Here is a 16,311-nt window from a genome sequence, read left to right as displayed (position 1 = left end):
GCGGCAAACACAGAAGACCCCCTCCTCGCAATGTACGGCGCTGCGCCGACAGGTGGCGCGGCACTCGCCCACTTCTCGCCTTCGTCTCGTTTGAGCGAATTGGGGCTGTGCGGGGACCGGTGGGAGGCTCCTCTCGGCCCGGCTTTCCGTGCCGATCACGACGTTTGGCTCGCGTAGATCGTTTCCCCCTCCGAGACACCGAGTTCTTTGGTTCGTTTCTTTGGCGCACGTTTCGTTGCCGCGCCGAACGCTGCGTTGCTCGGCGCTCACCGCGTGATTGGTGGGTACAAAGTCCGATGCGAGGCTCCTCGTAAGTGACCGCTGCGCCGTAGCGCATTGTCTTACACCCCTTGGCGGGTCGACGGGAATTCTGTCGTGTTCCACTTTTGAAAGCGAAGCTTAAGCGCCCTCCTAATTTCTATTTGACCTTACCGAGGCGCAGTTGGAACGCAGGCGAGAGTTTGCCCGAAAAACACAGGCCTCGGAGAGTGAGGCTGACGTGGTGTCGCAGCCAATATGAATTTACATCCCGTCTCGCTGCTGCAGGGGCCGGCATTTGCGCTCAATGAGCCGTCTGACACCTTCGCATAAAAAAAAAATCATCTCTCATGTGGGATAGGCGCAATAAGCATTCGCCAAAGCACGGCGCTGCGTGGTGAAAGCACGGAACGACAACATTGTGCCTTCAAGATCATTCCTGGCGGTACGAGAACATGATTGTAACATACACGAGGCGAGTTCGGGTGTGGAAAGACGCTTTATTGCAGTAGCCCAAGATTATATATCCGCCGTGCAAGGGATCGTACTACGCTATGCTTGCGCGTGTACATGACCGTGCATAACGTCATCCCTACGTCACATCTCGCTTCTTTTTTTGAACCAGTTTACAAACGACAATATCATTGTGGCTCTAGGTATCTTTTTGGTGGATGACGCTCCCATTGGCTTCTTCGCACTGGTTGCTCATTCGATTGTACTGGTATAGCTATCACGGCAGCTGAAGGGCCAGGTGCTACCGAATCTTACAAGATGAGTGTGTGCGATGGTCTGGTGTGTTCTCGTGTGTGCTGGAATCGACGTCCATCATCGCTTTCGAGGACGTACGAGCGCGGGCTGTCTGCTTTCTGGAGGACTGTAGCGGGCGACCACGTTCTTGTGGGTACATTATACACCGTGACTCTGGCAACCAGTGGTAGCTCTGGTAAAGGCTTGGAACCTCTGTTGTAGAAGGTGCATTGCTGACGGCAGAGGTCCAGAAGCCGCCGTTGAACGTCCTTTGGTGCACCGCCAGAGGCTGTAGGTGAGTCACCGGAACCAGTAGAAGCGTCCTGGGGCGCGATCGGAGATATTTTGTTCGATACGCGTTCTGTTCAATTGCTGCAACGTCACAAAGTTGCAGTATGCAAAATTTGTGACAGCGGGGTGGAGAGAGCAGCCAGTCAGGAAGCGGTGACCTCCCCGGAAGTTTACTTCCGTCGTTTGTCGTCTGCTTGCCAACAGTATACTAAAAAACCAAATGTTTCTCGTCTTCCAAATGAATTAAATCTTTATCTAAAAAAATGTATTTTTTTCTTCTCAAGCCCAAACACGTCTTCAAATAGTAGTACGTGTGACTACTGCAATTTATAACTATTAGGTTACTTGCGTCGTCCCTAGGTGGTGTCGCGCACAGCGAGAAGGAAAAAGAAGAAAAAAAACGATGGGAAGATTGGCGCACTTTTCAAGACGCAGCGACAACATTCCAGTGGCTCGCTGGCACCGATGATGTCGATTTCTCTCTACAACCAACGAATTATTTGTGTCGAGAAACAAAAACGACGCCGGAATTCACTTTCTGACATTTCTTCAAACGCGTTTCGCACCGCCACCCGCTCTCCTTCCTCTAGAAACGCCAGTGCAACAACCTAAGTTCCCAACGGAAGCGCCATTTTCTCGAATTAAACTATGGATTGGATTCAAACGTGCCATTCCGCAGCCGAAAAGGCCGCCTGTTGGATCCAATCAAATCCACCAGACGCGCCATGCGAAGCCGTATGATCGCTCCAAACTTCCCAGCTCCCGTCGGGTTCGGCGCCTAGCAGACGAAATGCTCGACGAATTGAAGTTCTGACCGACAGAAGCATGTCGTCATTTTGACGTCACCAAAAACGTGGCCGCGCCCCGCGGCTGGCGATGTCGGCGCGGAGTAGGCCAATCGCGCGCGCCGGTAACCGAACGAACGCGCCGAACAACCATCTCCGATCGCACCACTGTTCAGGCGCCCCATGAGCCGCTGCGGAGGAAACTTTAAGCACTGGTCACGCGGAGAGTTCCGCCACTCGAATAACGCGACGCAAAAGTCTACCGAGCCAAAAGGACACTTTAATAGTTTCTTAGCCTCGACAAATGCATGTGCACTATGCAATGACTTAGCGAACTTACCTCACATGCTCTGGCGATGCCCCGTGTTACGCGGCGATGAAAGTAACACTTCTTCACGCTGGGATGCTGTCCTACACAGCCCCAACCTCGAAGAACAGTTATGGGCTGTCCAACGGGCCCGCGACGCAGCGGAGCTCTGTCCCGACGTGGGAGCAGCCCGCTGCGTGCTAGGGCGCGCCCTAAAGGACCCGCATAAAGTTTTTCATCCATCCATCCATCCTCCACTGCTCGCAAGGCCATGCCGTTTTAGCGGGGATAGTATGGACTTGATCGCATATGATTTGATCCAATCTTACGGATGAAGTCTTGAAACCGTTGCTGCTGAACGGTGGGCCATTGTCGGTGCAGAGTCTGTTTGGGAAGCCGTGCGTAGCAAAAATATTCGCGAAGGCAGGTGTCACTTTGCTTGCCGACGAAGATTAGAGCCCTGATTTCAAAGAAAAAATGAGTAGGAGGCAACGACAACCAAGTATTCACTACCGTTGTGGTAGCAAAGATCTGCGCCAATGACTGCCCACGGCAAACTTGGCGTTTCCTGGTTCTGTAACGGCATTCGGGTATTTCTAGATTGATACCGCTCGCATAATTGACAGCGTCATGAGGTGTCCTTTTCGTCACCATTGACGTCTGGCCAGAAAATTGCCAGACGTGCGCGTGCCTTCATCTTTTCTACTCCCACGTGCGCAGCATGCAAACAAGAAAGAATGTCACCGCGCTTCTTGATAGGGATAAAGAGGCGGTTATTGCGTATAACCATGCCATGTTCCCTGTGTGGTTCATCGCGGAAGTCCCAGTAGCTGCGCATCTCCGTATTGACGTCATACTTGCTATCGGGCCAACTTGTGCTTGCATATTAGCGAAGTTGCTGCATCGTCGGATCTTTCTAAGTTTCTTGCAAAACTTGATTCAGGTGCTTGTCTGAAACTGGAAGATTAATGATTGCATTGGCGTGAAAGTGTTCTCCGTGTTCACTCAAAACTGTAGAACTCGGAAAACGGGATAGCGCATCGGCAATATGGATGTTTCCCTGCGGCTATATGACTGTTGGGCGATATCGTTGCAGGTTGAGCCGCATGCGCTGAAGGCGAAGTGGGCACTGACACAATGGTTCCTAAAGATAATCTCTAGTGGTTTGTGATCAGACTCCACTGTGACGTCTGGTTGCCCAAACAAGTAAACCTGAAATTTTTCGCAACCATGAACGAGCGCTAGCATTTCTTTTTCTATCTGCGCATACCTCTGTTGGGTTTTGGAGAGAGCGCGCGATGAGAATGCTAGTGGGTGACCATTTTGAATGATCACAGTGCCGATTCCGTTTTGACTGGCATCTACCAATAGCGTGATAGGCTTGTGCTTCTGGTAGCACGCGAAAACGAATTTTTGCCAGTGCCTCACGAAGAGCTTTGAAACTAGTCTGATGTTGGTCTTCCCAGACCCACACTGCCTCATTTTTTAAAGTTCCTGGAGCGCAGTTGTGATGTCCGAGATATGTGGAATGAAACGGGACATAAAGGTGACCATACCTAGGAAAGTTTGCAGCTCTTTCTTGTTGCTTGGCGCTCGAACGTTAAGAATGTCTGCTAGGCGCTCCGGATCCAGGCGTAGCACATTCCACGTCAAAACATGTCCGAGGTATTTGACAGATTTCTGAAAACAACGACATTTCTTGCGGTTTAAATTGAAGTTCTGTTCCTGGCACCGCTGTAGCGCGTTAACAAGGTGAATGTCCAGATCTTCCTTTGTCCTGCCCCACACGAGTATCACTTGTCCTGTCCTACACTCATTGCGCAAATTTTAGAGCACTACCATCTCCTCCACACCAGATACGTCCCTTCCGAGCTTTGGCTATCATCCAGACGCGCAGTGAGAAGGAAATCGCGGAAGATTTTTGCATACACCTCTCTGGATCTACAACATCGGTAGCTTCAGTGCTCAGGTGTGCTCCTCCAACAATGGACGATCGCCTCGACCTTCACGCTGCAAGAGCTACGTGCAGCAATTTCCTCCTCAAGACACTCAAGTGCGCCTGGTCCTGATGGCATTACCTATTCTATACCTTGCGCCATCTAGGCCCTCGAGCGACTCAAGAGCTCCTGGCTTTGTACAATCTCTCGTGGTCCTCGGGAACTGTGCCTGCACATTGGAAGACAAGCAAAATTGTGGCATTATTGAAACCAGGCAAGACACCCCATGCTATGCTTTCCTACAGACCTGTGGCGCTTGCCAGTTGCATAGGTAAAACCATGGAACACATGGTTTTGACGCGTCTGGAGTGGTTTTTGGAGAAGCGTAATATATATCCAGACGCAATGACATGTTTTCGAAAAGGTAGGTCGTCAATCGACAGCGTCATTGACCTAGTAACAACTGTTCAACATCAGAAACATCGCCGTCGATTAACGGCTGCTATCTTTCTAGCTATCAAGGGTGCTTTTGACAACGTTCTCCATGATGCAATTTTAAATGCCCTAGAAGAATGTGGCGTCGGGGGACGTATGCATCAATGGAGAGCCAGCTATCTTCAAGAGAGAACGATATTCATGACAACTCCAGACGGGTAAACAAAAAACACCCCGTCTATCGTGGAGTGCCTCAAGGAGGTGTATTGAGCCCAACCTTATTTAATATCGTTCTCATCGGACTGGTCAAAGAACACGGAGGCGCAGTCTCGGTCTCTGTGTATGCAGACGACATCTGCATATGGACCACAAACTTAACGCGCTCACAAGTGCAAACGAAGCTGCAGCGCGCGGTGTCAATAACGTCGACATACCTAAACAGTCGCGGACTGCAGCTCTCACCGGAAAAAAAGTGCAACCATGGCATTTACACGAAAGTCAATGGCCTGCTACCCCGTTATGATTGATGGGAAGATTATACCTTCAGTAACCCACTACAAGTTTCTCGGAGTCATCATCGACCGTGACTTATCTTGCTCGAAGCACCTCTCATGATTAAGAAAAAAGCTAGACAGCTTTACACAGATCATTCGACATATGTCTGGGAAATCATGGGGGCCATCCAAGTCATCTCTTCTGCAGCTCTACCAGGCACTTTTTGTTGGCTACTTCCGCTACAGTGCGCCTGTACTTTCTCGGGTTAGTACAACTGCTGTACGCACACTTGAAAGTGCTCAGGCTCGCGCACTGAGAATTTGCCTAGGACTACCACGATGTGCGTCTACTTGGGGCACTATTGCAGAGGCACGTGCGTGCCCAGCTCGAGTTTATCTGCAACATGAGCCATTGCGAGTGCATCTAAGGGTACTGACTAGACACAGGAACCATCCACTCACGATCGTCACAAGCGTACGGCCTGTGTCCGCCTACTCAGAAGCCGTGTTGTCGCAGCAAGACTTATTGCCGTCGGACTTCGAACCGTATGACATACCCGAAGTTCCACTCTGGATGATGGCAAAGCCAACGGTGAGGCTCTCAATCCCTGGAATAACGAAGAAGTCGAAGATGCCGCTTGCTGGGCTCAAGCATTTCGCGTTATCATACATTGCTTACATGTATGGATATTACGAACACATTTTTACAGATGGTTCTGTGACACAGACCTCTTCCGCGGCGGCCTACACTGTGCCAGGCATGGGGATCGCACAACGGTTCAAGATAGGACACAGGACGTCGTCTACAGCAGCTGAGTTGACCGGAGATCGAGAAGCAGTTCGCTGCATACTGCAACAAAGTCTCGAGAAGTGGACAGTGATCTGCGACTCAAAACCAGCACTGCAACTCATCAGCAATTATATGAGTGACAGAACCGCATATAGTCCGCTGGTTTATGACATCATGTATCTGCTTGCTGAGGCGTCTCATTCTGGACATACCATCGTGCTGCAGTGGATTCCTGGCCATTGTGGAATAGCTTAAAACGAACAGGCTGACGCAGAAGCAAAACAGGCGCACACTGACGGAACCATTATACAAATTCATTTTTCCCGGTATGACATTAACTCATTGCTCCATACCTCCCTTAAAACTTCTACGGCGCAACATTGGGACAACCCCGAACATCGACAAGAGCGCCTCCATAGACTTGACGCTGGATTACAATTCCGACATCCACTTCGGTTGCGGAGAAGCCAGGAAACGCTCATTCATCGATAACGGCTGGGTGTGGCATACACCAACCGATACCTTCACAAGATTGGACAAACACGAGACCCTGAATGTAGCGTCTGTCACACTCTCGAGACAATAGCTCACGTACTTTGCGTGTGCCCTCAATATGCGGCCGAACGAAGACAACTCAAATCTACAGTTGACAGCTTGGACTCCCGCCCCTTTTCAGAAGAAAAGCTTTTGAGCGCGTGGAGGAGTGCTGACTGTACCCAACGTGCCATAAAAGCACTCTTGAACTTTTTAAGTGAGTCTGGTTTAGACGATCGCCTCTAGAAGCTGTGAGACGTGTAGTCAGTGCGAAATTCGTGAAGTCAGTGCGATTCAGTCAGTGTGAAGTCAGTCAGTGCGATTCGACGTGAAGTCAGTGCGATTAGTTTTTGTATGGACAAGATTACTCTTAGTGTATTGCGTCTCCGGTGCGCATCCGCATACAACGTGTATATAGTATCTCATTGTACCATATCATAATCATCCGCCACCTACCTTTCCCTGTATTTACCACTTCCCCATTCCCCAGTGAGGAGTAGCAGGCTAGAGACACGCTCTCCAGGCCGACCTCTCCTCCTTTCTCTCCATTAAAATCTACTCCTCCTCCTCCTTAGAGCTTTCTTCGTCGAGCTTTCTGCCAGAAGCCCGAAGCAGCATCTAGCGTTGAGAAGTATGGGCTCCTGCTAGAGGGTGCAACGTCTTCTAAGGTTGGCATAGTGTAGTATTCCCTTAGTACCACTTTGTTGAATTCCATGGGGTCAAGACAGATGCGTACTTTCTCATTCTTCCTTACCACGACCATGTAACTGGCCCAGGCTGTTGGCACCGTCACTTCCTGTACTATGTGCTCGGCTTCCATGCGATCTAGTTCATCTTCTTTAAGTTCTAGTGGAATCCTTAATTCTTGCCGGCCTAGTCACACCCTGGGAACCTGGCTGAAGCTTCATATGTTAGACGATACCTTTCAGCCTTCCCAAACCATCGAAAACATCTTCATAAGGTTCCGCAGCTTCGTAGAGCTCTCGTTGCTCCCCTGAGGAAATTTTGCGGAGTAAACCCAGCTCTTAAGCGCCTGATCCATTTGAAGTCAGTGGGACGTCGTCTTCGACAAAAAAAAATATGTTTCAAAGGAAGCATCACTTCCGCTAAGACGAAGACGGATGCGTCCTGGAACTCCTTTATGACCGAAAAAGGTATTCAAGACAATGTCACAACTGTCGTCTGCAGCGTGGCCTGCACCAGCTTGGACTGACGCCAGCGCCGCGAAGTATTGTGCTCTGTTACCTCGGCATGTTTGCAGCGGCTTACGATAGCTGGAGCGCAGCTCGATTTGACTGCTCGTCTTGTCCTTCGCTTGTGCCTGATCGGCGAGGACAGTGCACTCACTTAACAGGTCCGTTCCGTCACGTTTTGCTCGTGGCTGCGGTCTCATCGCGCCCAGAAAACACGTTGCGGTTTGCTTATATCGGCAGAGCGAAGTGGCGGGCGACAGCTCGCACACCTTTCGTGTTGGGCCTCAAAGCTGGCGTTTTAAAGAAATGATAAATAGGAAAAGGAGAGCAAATGCAGGTTTGTGGCGGTTGTAAAGGCAGGACAATAAATAAATCTGCAAATCCACTGGCGTAGTTGTTCATGTTCTTGATTTCTTATATTCTCTGACAGCGCGCATCGGAGTGCTGTCGCAGGTCTGGCTTCCTGTTTAGTCCACGATGCACTGAAGATCCACGGTCGGCGCGTAAGAGCTGCGCGTGTCCGGAGAAAGAAAGACGCGTGGATACGACTCAAACTAAACTTTTAATGTCAAGTTATTGGCAAAAAGCGCCAAGTGGCATCTTGTCGGATAAGAAACTGGCTTTTTAGGTAACTAGAAGAACTCTGGCCATAGATTCAATGTATCGAAAGGTGCACATCAGGTAACTAGACGCCCCCGTCCCATCTTGGTGAATTACAGAGCGGGTTCCTGATCTCATTCACAGTGTCATGCTTGACACTTTGCAATGCGCGTTTCCTATGTAGCTTTTTCGCTAGTTTTGAAGAATGCAAACTGCAGTTAATATTTTAAATGGCTGTATGTTCCTATGGAAAAAGATTCGGCAAAGACACTCAAGACTGCCTACGTATGGGAATGCGAAAACATATGTCCTTTAGGGAAGACATAGAGGTTTGGTTGCAGTTTGCGAATTGAGCTTATTAAATGCGATGTATTTCTTGGGGAACATTTGCCACTTTGGCATTATCTACACTCTAAGAACAGTTTACACCCTTTGGCGTGCCCCTCCTGCCAAACAACGGTAATCGTCATCTGCCTTGATGCGTTTCCTTCGTTTAACGCTGCGAGCCCGGACCTTTCCAGCAACGAATGGCACGCGCGTTACCAGAAGGGGCATTACAAAGGGTGTGAACTGTTCTATGCTGATAACGCGCGTGCCGTTCGTTACTGGAAAGTCCCGGACTCGCAGCGTTAAAGAAAGGAAACGCATCAAGGCAGATAACGATTATCGTTGTGTGGCAGAAGGAGCACGACAAAGCGTGTAAACTGTTCTTAGAGTGTATATATATATCTATCTAGCCACCTACGTCTTGGTGCCCTAATGGTTGTTTGGTTAACTTGGTAGGCTCCCCGCGCACTGCTTCGCATAACATCCATTCCCACAGGGCATGGAACCTGCCTGCTTTTTCAGGCGATCAGTCTTTTTTGAATTTTTTGAATACACACAGACACGCGTGTATGACAACATCCAGAACGTTGTACGACGAACGGTTGCATCACAATTTTGGTGCGAATGGCACCTGCGAGAGCACTCCACGAGAGCACTCTGATGCGCGCTGTCAGAAAATATAAGAAGAACATGAACAACTATGTCACCGGATTTGCAGATTTATTTACCTTTACAAACGCCACAAACCTGCATTTCCTCTCCTTTTCCTATTTATCATTTCATTAAAGCGCCAGCTTTGAGGCCGAACCCGAAAGGCGCGCGAGCTGTCGCACGCCATTTCGCTTTGCCGACGTAAGAAAACCGCAACGTGTTTTCTGGACGCGCGTGAGACCGCAGCCACGAGCGAAACGTGGCGGAACGAACATGTCAAGTGAGCGCACCTCGCCACCGGTCAGGCACAAGCGAAAGACAAAACGAGCAGTCAAATCGAGCTGCGCTCCGGCTATCGTAAGCCGCCGCAAACATGCCGAGATCACAGAGCACAACACTTCCCGGCGCTGGCGTCAGTCCAAGCCTGTCTCGGCCACACTGCGGAGCGTTCGTGTTAAGCGTGCTGACGGCTGTACGTGTGCGTACAGCGGTATGCGAAGTCAAATGCGTTCGAATAGAGCAATCATTCTGAAAAAAAAATACAACGAAAGCAATATACTGGCTATTCGCTCGTATTCCGACGAGCTGTGAGGTCAATTTTCAGTGCAGTAACATTCCGTCGGGGGAAAGCGCCACAGAGGAATGTCTGAATTGTCCATTCAGGTCCCGGTTGGTGCCAAAATAAGGGGGCAGTGCTGCATTCGCAACCCCAGACATCACCCGCAATACTGGCCATTGCGCATGCAGTCCAAGGGGGACAATGTGAAAGGAACCTTTCCTTACAGCAGGCCTGCTTTCATATTGCAGCAAAGCTGTATACCTTTACCGCCCAAGGAAATTTTCGTGTCGTTGTGGTAAGCAAGAAAACTCCCATACGTGGGCCGATCCCGGAGATAGTGCAATGCCGGGCCGACTCGCAGCGGAGGTGAAGGAGGCGTTAAGCACTCCCTATACGAGGGCCGATCCCGAAGGTATTGCAATGCCGGGCCGACCCGCGATGGAGGTGAAGCAGGCGTTAAGCATTCCCCATACGTGGGCCGAACCCCAAAATTGTGCAATGCCGGGGCAACACGCGGCAGAGGTGCAGCTCGGCATTAAGGGTCCCACATACACAGCTTCGCTGGTCATCCTTCTTCACAGAGTGGAAGGGCACTGAGATTTTTCCCTAGTATCCTTGTCTATAAGAAGATTCTCCTGTATTCAACTAAACTGAATGCTTCGATTTAAAATTATAGGATTGTACTAAGTGATATGGGATGATAGGATGGCACTAAGTAAGCTAAACTCGCGGAGGCCTCGCGAACCATCGTTGCATCCTGTGTTTTCCTAGCAAATGGATGTGGTGTGGACAGCGTGTGTCTGTTGTTGCGTGCTAGCTGCATGATTGTTCATAATATGGGGGAGCCTCGGAGTCTTTTCAGGCAGTTTCCAGTTTATGTGGTATCATAGCAGTTCTCTCAACGTTCTTCTAGAGTACTCGAGAGGTCCCTAACAATATGTTATCGTCTAAACATAGCCGGTAGTCGAGGGCCCATAATTGCTGTGCTCTGTTATCGAGTCAACGGAATGAAAAGGTCACTTTAATCTTGAAATGTTTTTTTCAGCGGAGCTGTTAGCCTTTTGGTGGTCGGCATGTATCGCGTCTGTCCGTGAGCAGAAATTATCATCATCAGCAATTGTTTATACCCTCTAAGCAAGCAAAAACTCATTGACTCATCCTCCTGGCAATGCAGTGGCGGAGTACTCAGCACGGTGAAGCGAACAGTGCATACATTCATTGAAATCGCCCATACAACACGCAGAACAGCACACGTTTTAATAAAGAACAAGCTAAAAACAAGCATTCGGGCCATCAATAAAGCATTACATATCCCCTCAGCCAGGCACGTACCCAGGATTTTTTTTCGGGGGGGGGGGGGGGGCCACCACCTCCATCATCATCATCATCATCATCATCATCATCATCATGTTTTATGTCCACTGCAGGGCGAAGGCCTCTCCCTGCGATCTCCTATTACCCATGTCCTGCGCCAACCGATTCCAACTAGCGCCCGCGAATTCCCTAATTTCATCGCTGCACCTAGTCTTTTGTCGTCCTCGATTGCGTTTTCCTTCTCTTGGTACACATTCTGTAACCCTAATCGGTTATCTAACCGGCGCATTACATGACCTGCCCAGCTACATTTTTTCCTCTTGATGTGAATTAGAATATCGTCTATACCCGTTCGCTCTCTGATCCAAACCGCTCTCTTTATCTCTCTTAACATTATGCCTAGCAATCTTCGTTCGATCGCTCTTTGCGCAGTCCTAAACTTGCTCTCAAGTCTCTGCTCCATATGTCAGCACTGCCAAAATTCACTGATTGCACACCTTACTTTTCAATAATAATGGTAAGCTTCCAGTCAGGAGCTGGCAATGTGTGCCGTATGCGATCCAACCTATTTTTATTCTTCTGTGAATTCCCTTCTCATGATCAGGGTTCCCTGTGATTAATTGACCTAGGTAAACGTACTCCTTCACAGTCTCCAGTGGCCGACTGGCGATCCTGATCTCTTGTTCCTTTGTCCGGCTATTTATCATTATCTTCATCTTCTGCATATTAATATTCAACCCCACTGTTACACTCTCTCTGTAAAGGTCTCCAATCATTTGTTGTAACTCGTCTGCATTGTTGTTGAATAGAACAATGTCATCGGCAAACCGAAGGTTGCTGAGATATTTGCCGTCGATCTTTACTTCTAAGCCTTCCCAGTTTAATAGTTTTAATTCTTCTAAGCACGCAGTGAATAGCTTTGGAGAAATTGTGTCTCCCTGTCTGACCCCTTTCTCTATATGTATTTCCCTGCTTTTCTTGTGTAGAATTAAAGTAGCTGTAGATCCTCTGTAGATATTATTACGCAAAGGACGAGTCAGTAAGACGAGAAGCTATTTACAGATTATATTTACAACAACTGTTGCAGCGCTGACCGGCTAGATTCACAGCGCGCGCCCAGTTCGTTCTTCCTCCTCTTTTCTGGAGTGATGGCGCCCACGCGCCTCGTTCAAACAAACAAATACCACACGCATGTAGCAATATTTTCCAGGCTTTTTACGTAAGCGTTCTGTACTCCTTGATTACGTAGTGCCTCTATGAATGCTGGTATCTCTACTGAATCAAATGCCTTTTCGTAATCTATATAAGCTACATAGAGAGGCTTATTGTACTCTGCAGATTTCGCGATAACCTGATTGATGACATGGATGTGATCCATTGTAAGGTATCTCTTCCTGAAGCCAGCCTGTTCCCTTGGTTCACAAAATCCAGTGTTGCCCTTATTCTATTGGAGATTATTTTGGTAAATATTTTATATAATACTGGGAGCAAGCTAATGGTCCTATAATTTTTCAATTCTTGAACGTCAACTTTTTTGTGGATTAGTATAACGTCTGCATTCTTCCAGTTTTCTGGGACCATTGCAGTCAATAGACACTTCGTATAAAGAGCCGTCAGTTTTCCAAGCATTATGTCTCCTCCATCTTCAATTAAATCGACTGTTATTCCACCTTCTCCTCCCGCTCTTCATCGTTTCGTTTCTTGCAGGGCCCTTCTGACCTCATCGCTAGTTATAGGAGAGTTTCTGTATCCTGTTCATTACTGTTTCTAAGTGAGGTATCGTGACTCCTCTTAGTACTGTATACAGGTCAGCTTAGGATTTTTCCGCTGCTTTTACTATATCTTCGAGATTGCTGATGATATTATCTTTTAGTGTATACATCATGGTTTGTCCCAAGCCAGGTTTCTTTTTTACCGATTTCAGGCTGCGTTCATTTTTTGCGGCTTCTTCAGTCTTTCACGTGTTATAGCTTCGAATATTAGTTATTTCCGCCTTGTTGATCAGTTTTGGCAGTTCCGCGAATTGCGTAACGCTGTGCGGCCGTCAGTCCCATACAACCGCGTAGAGCGCCGGACTCTGCGATTCTAGACATACTGCGCTCACCGCGAAAGGTTAGAAAAACACCCACATAAGCACAGCAGAGAAGTGGCTACGTGAGGTGGTTCGACCGATAACTGTAGAAGCGTCATTCAAAACAAGTAATTGTTCTCCACGTCCGGCGGCGTTTTCTCTACTTCCTTTTTGAATAAAAAGATGTTGATCCATAAATATTCTCATAAACAACGATTAACGCTTTTATTATTCGCTTTTGCTTGCAGTTTGGTTGCTTTGGCTCTCTCCCTTAGTAGATCGCTTAATTTCTCAACACCTTGCGATTTTTGTTTCCAGTTGTCAATTTTGCACGAGAAGTGCTATACAATTAGGGAAAAACAGACGAGGTAACGGGCGACAGTCATCTTGCTTATGGGTTTAAGGGTTATTGCAGGATTTCGTGATGGACGCTCTTTCACATTATTTTATTTCCCACTTTATCTAACCCATATCACGTGTATATGGTTCCGGGCATCTGCCAGCGTCGCGGCGAGCCGTAACTCAAGGAAATAATGAAGCAAAGAGAAAAGTTCAACGCAATCGGCGTTTTCTCCGGCCGCAACTCGTTCCATGAGAGTACAGACCAGCTGAGTAACACCCGCATCCCTCTCCTGGTCCCAGGATCAGCCTAAACAAAGAAGGTTGAACTAACAAAAGCAACAGCTATGCGCGTGGCGGTTGAATAGATGGTGACAACTGAATGCATCTTGAGTTAATTGCGCGGGTGCGGAATCTATGAGAAAACTGTCCTTCACATTACAAGAGATGCCGATAACTACCGCCATCTAAAAGGAGTGAAAAAGGCAGCATAATGCTGACCGATGAACAGCTGCCAAATCTCAACATTGATCTGGCGGTTTAGTAAAGCAATGAAGGGGGCTAGTTGGTGAACGTTCATGGTTATATTGCGCTCAGTTTTACACAGACGATATTAAGAAAGGACAGGACGTGGACGGACGTAGCGCAAACTACCAACTGTTTAATAATGTTAAATAACGCGCTTATATACAAGGAGATATGGCGCGAGGGGGGGGGGGTATAAAAGATATGACAAGTTCACGGAATGTGATCATAGTTCGGGTCAGGCATACGTGGTTCACTGGCACCTTCTCCTTCTCCTTGTATATAAGCGCGTTATTTAACATTATTAAACAGTTGGTAGTTTGCGCTACGTCCGTCCACGTCCTGTCCTTTCTTAATATCGTCTGTGTAAAACTGAGCGCAATATAACCATGATCTGGCGGTGCTTTAGGGATGTGTGAGGAGTAGTGGCGTGGGTGGGGAGGGGGGGGGGGGGGGGTATGCCACTTGATTTCGGGGGGGGCCCGGGCCCCCCCGGGCCCCTCCCCCCCTGGGTACGTGCCTGCCCTCAGCAGTTGTAGTGGTGGTTTTGCAACAGCTTCGCTGGGCATACACTATTGTAGGGCCTGAGTGGCGAGTCTACTTGTTTTTTTTTTCGCTTCTCTTTCAGGCGTATGAATACAGAGCGTTATTTACGGAGACTGAACTACCATTTCTTCGCATGGGGCTATGCTTTCTCAATGACTGCACACAGAGTGACTTACAATCGCTAGTGGACACATGTAAGTCTAACCACATCCTTTTCTCGAATGCCTGGATTGTTTCTTTCAGGTACAAGTTTTCAGTGCAATAGTAGAGGGATATAGCTGAGCGGGTTTACGGGCCAGAGGGCCCAGCGGAGACGAAACCGGTGAGCCGCACGAGAGGAAGAGCTTTAGATCAGCGAACTCTCGCTCGAACGAACGGAGCGCTTTGCTGTGCCACCTGTCGAACGGAGTTGGAGTTATGGTGAAAAGACCACTACGCTCGCTTCGGGTTCTCAATCGCGGTCAACTACATTATATTGTCGCCAAGTGGCCTCGTTACTGAAACCTCTCGCAGGATACAGAGGTCTTCAGTCGTGAAACACCTCCGAAGTTTTTTCGCCTGCAGGTGAGCTAACGTCGCGTTAGAAGGCGACGCCGACCACACGCTGCTGTTCATGTGGGCAGTCGCCATGTTTGTGTCGCAAGAACACTCGTCCGCTCCGCACGGCCCACTGGAGAGGGGATGCCAGCAAGCGAGCGACCGGCCCGCTCCGCAAACCTACTGGCCGCCTCAGTGTACCGCACATGCGCAGTGGCGTCTCCGCTCGTCCGCTGGGCCCGCTGGCCCGTAAAACCACTGAGCTACAACTCTCTGATGAGAGGGTTATAGATCCTTCTCTCCTTCCCCTTGCGGCGGCGGTGTTATCACCCTTTGACATTATACGGAACATCACAGCGACGGCGACGACCAAATGCGCTCGGAGTGTCCCTATTATTGCTCTCGTTCTAATAAGCCTCCCGCAGCCGCTAAATACAATTTAAAAGCATTTCACATTCCAACACCAAAGTCTTCTGTGATACCTCGGTGATATGGCCGCTTTGGTTCTCGACCACAAGGTAATTTTTTTGTGTGTGGTGAGTCTTGATGGACAACAAAGAACATGTATTGGAGGGGAAAATAAATGCGTGATGTAACTAATACTTGTTTGTGCTCTATGTAATGCGCATTATAACTGAAATTGGATATACTCTGAACAAGATGGTGGCCGTCATTAAAGTTGTCGCCACGTTTAAATGACCAGGGAGCCGTGGGATCAATTGGCGGGCCATGACGGCTCTGAAGGGAAGCTTCGCGTTCACGGTATTTGCAACGGCGGAGCTTTCACTAAATTAAACTATGACCAACAGGAATGTCAAAGAGAGTCAATCAAAAGGATAAGGATGCAGCAGGGAAAAAAACAGGTGGCTGACAAAGCAAGCACACAGAGAAAAAGCTGCTGTCTGTGCGCTGACGTCTGGGCCTAGCATATTTCTCAATTGCTGCGTTGGCATCTCGAGTACACACGTCAGTGCTGATATATATATATATATATATATATATATATATATATATATATATATATATATATATATATATATATATATATATATATATATATATATATAATAC

The 16,311-nt window shown here is 48.4% G+C and overlaps 1 protein-coding gene across 3 annotated transcripts in view; it reads left to right on the top strand.

Annotated features, from left to right (window-relative positions):
• The first annotated feature begins 799 nt into the window (after positions 1 to 799).
• Positions 800 to 16,311, top strand: part of LOC135901557 (nose resistant to fluoxetine protein 6-like) — an 83,397-nt gene continuing 67,885 nt past the window's right edge. For 2 of the 3 annotated variants that reach the window (XM_065431387.2, XM_070522781.1), the window contains exon 1: positions 800 to 1,300. Coding sequence is in view for 1 of the 3 variants with exons in the window: in XM_070522780.1 (XP_070378881.1) it covers positions 14,837 to 14,897 (61 nt within the window). In the remaining 2 variants the exon portion in view is untranslated. Of the gene's footprint in view, positions 1,301 to 14,785; positions 14,898 to 16,311 lie in introns of all 3 variants that reach the window. The other variant, XM_070522780.1, reaches the window with a different exon arrangement.

The sequence above is a fragment of the Dermacentor albipictus genome, chromosome 8, assembly GCF_038994185.2.
Source record: "Dermacentor albipictus isolate Rhodes 1998 colony chromosome 8, USDA_Dalb.pri_finalv2, whole genome shotgun sequence".
Classification (NCBI taxonomy): Eukaryota; Metazoa; Arthropoda; class Arachnida; order Ixodida; family Ixodidae; genus Dermacentor; species Dermacentor albipictus.
The sequence above is the reverse complement of the archived record's forward strand: the minus strand, read 5'-3'. Positions and strand labels throughout refer to the sequence as shown.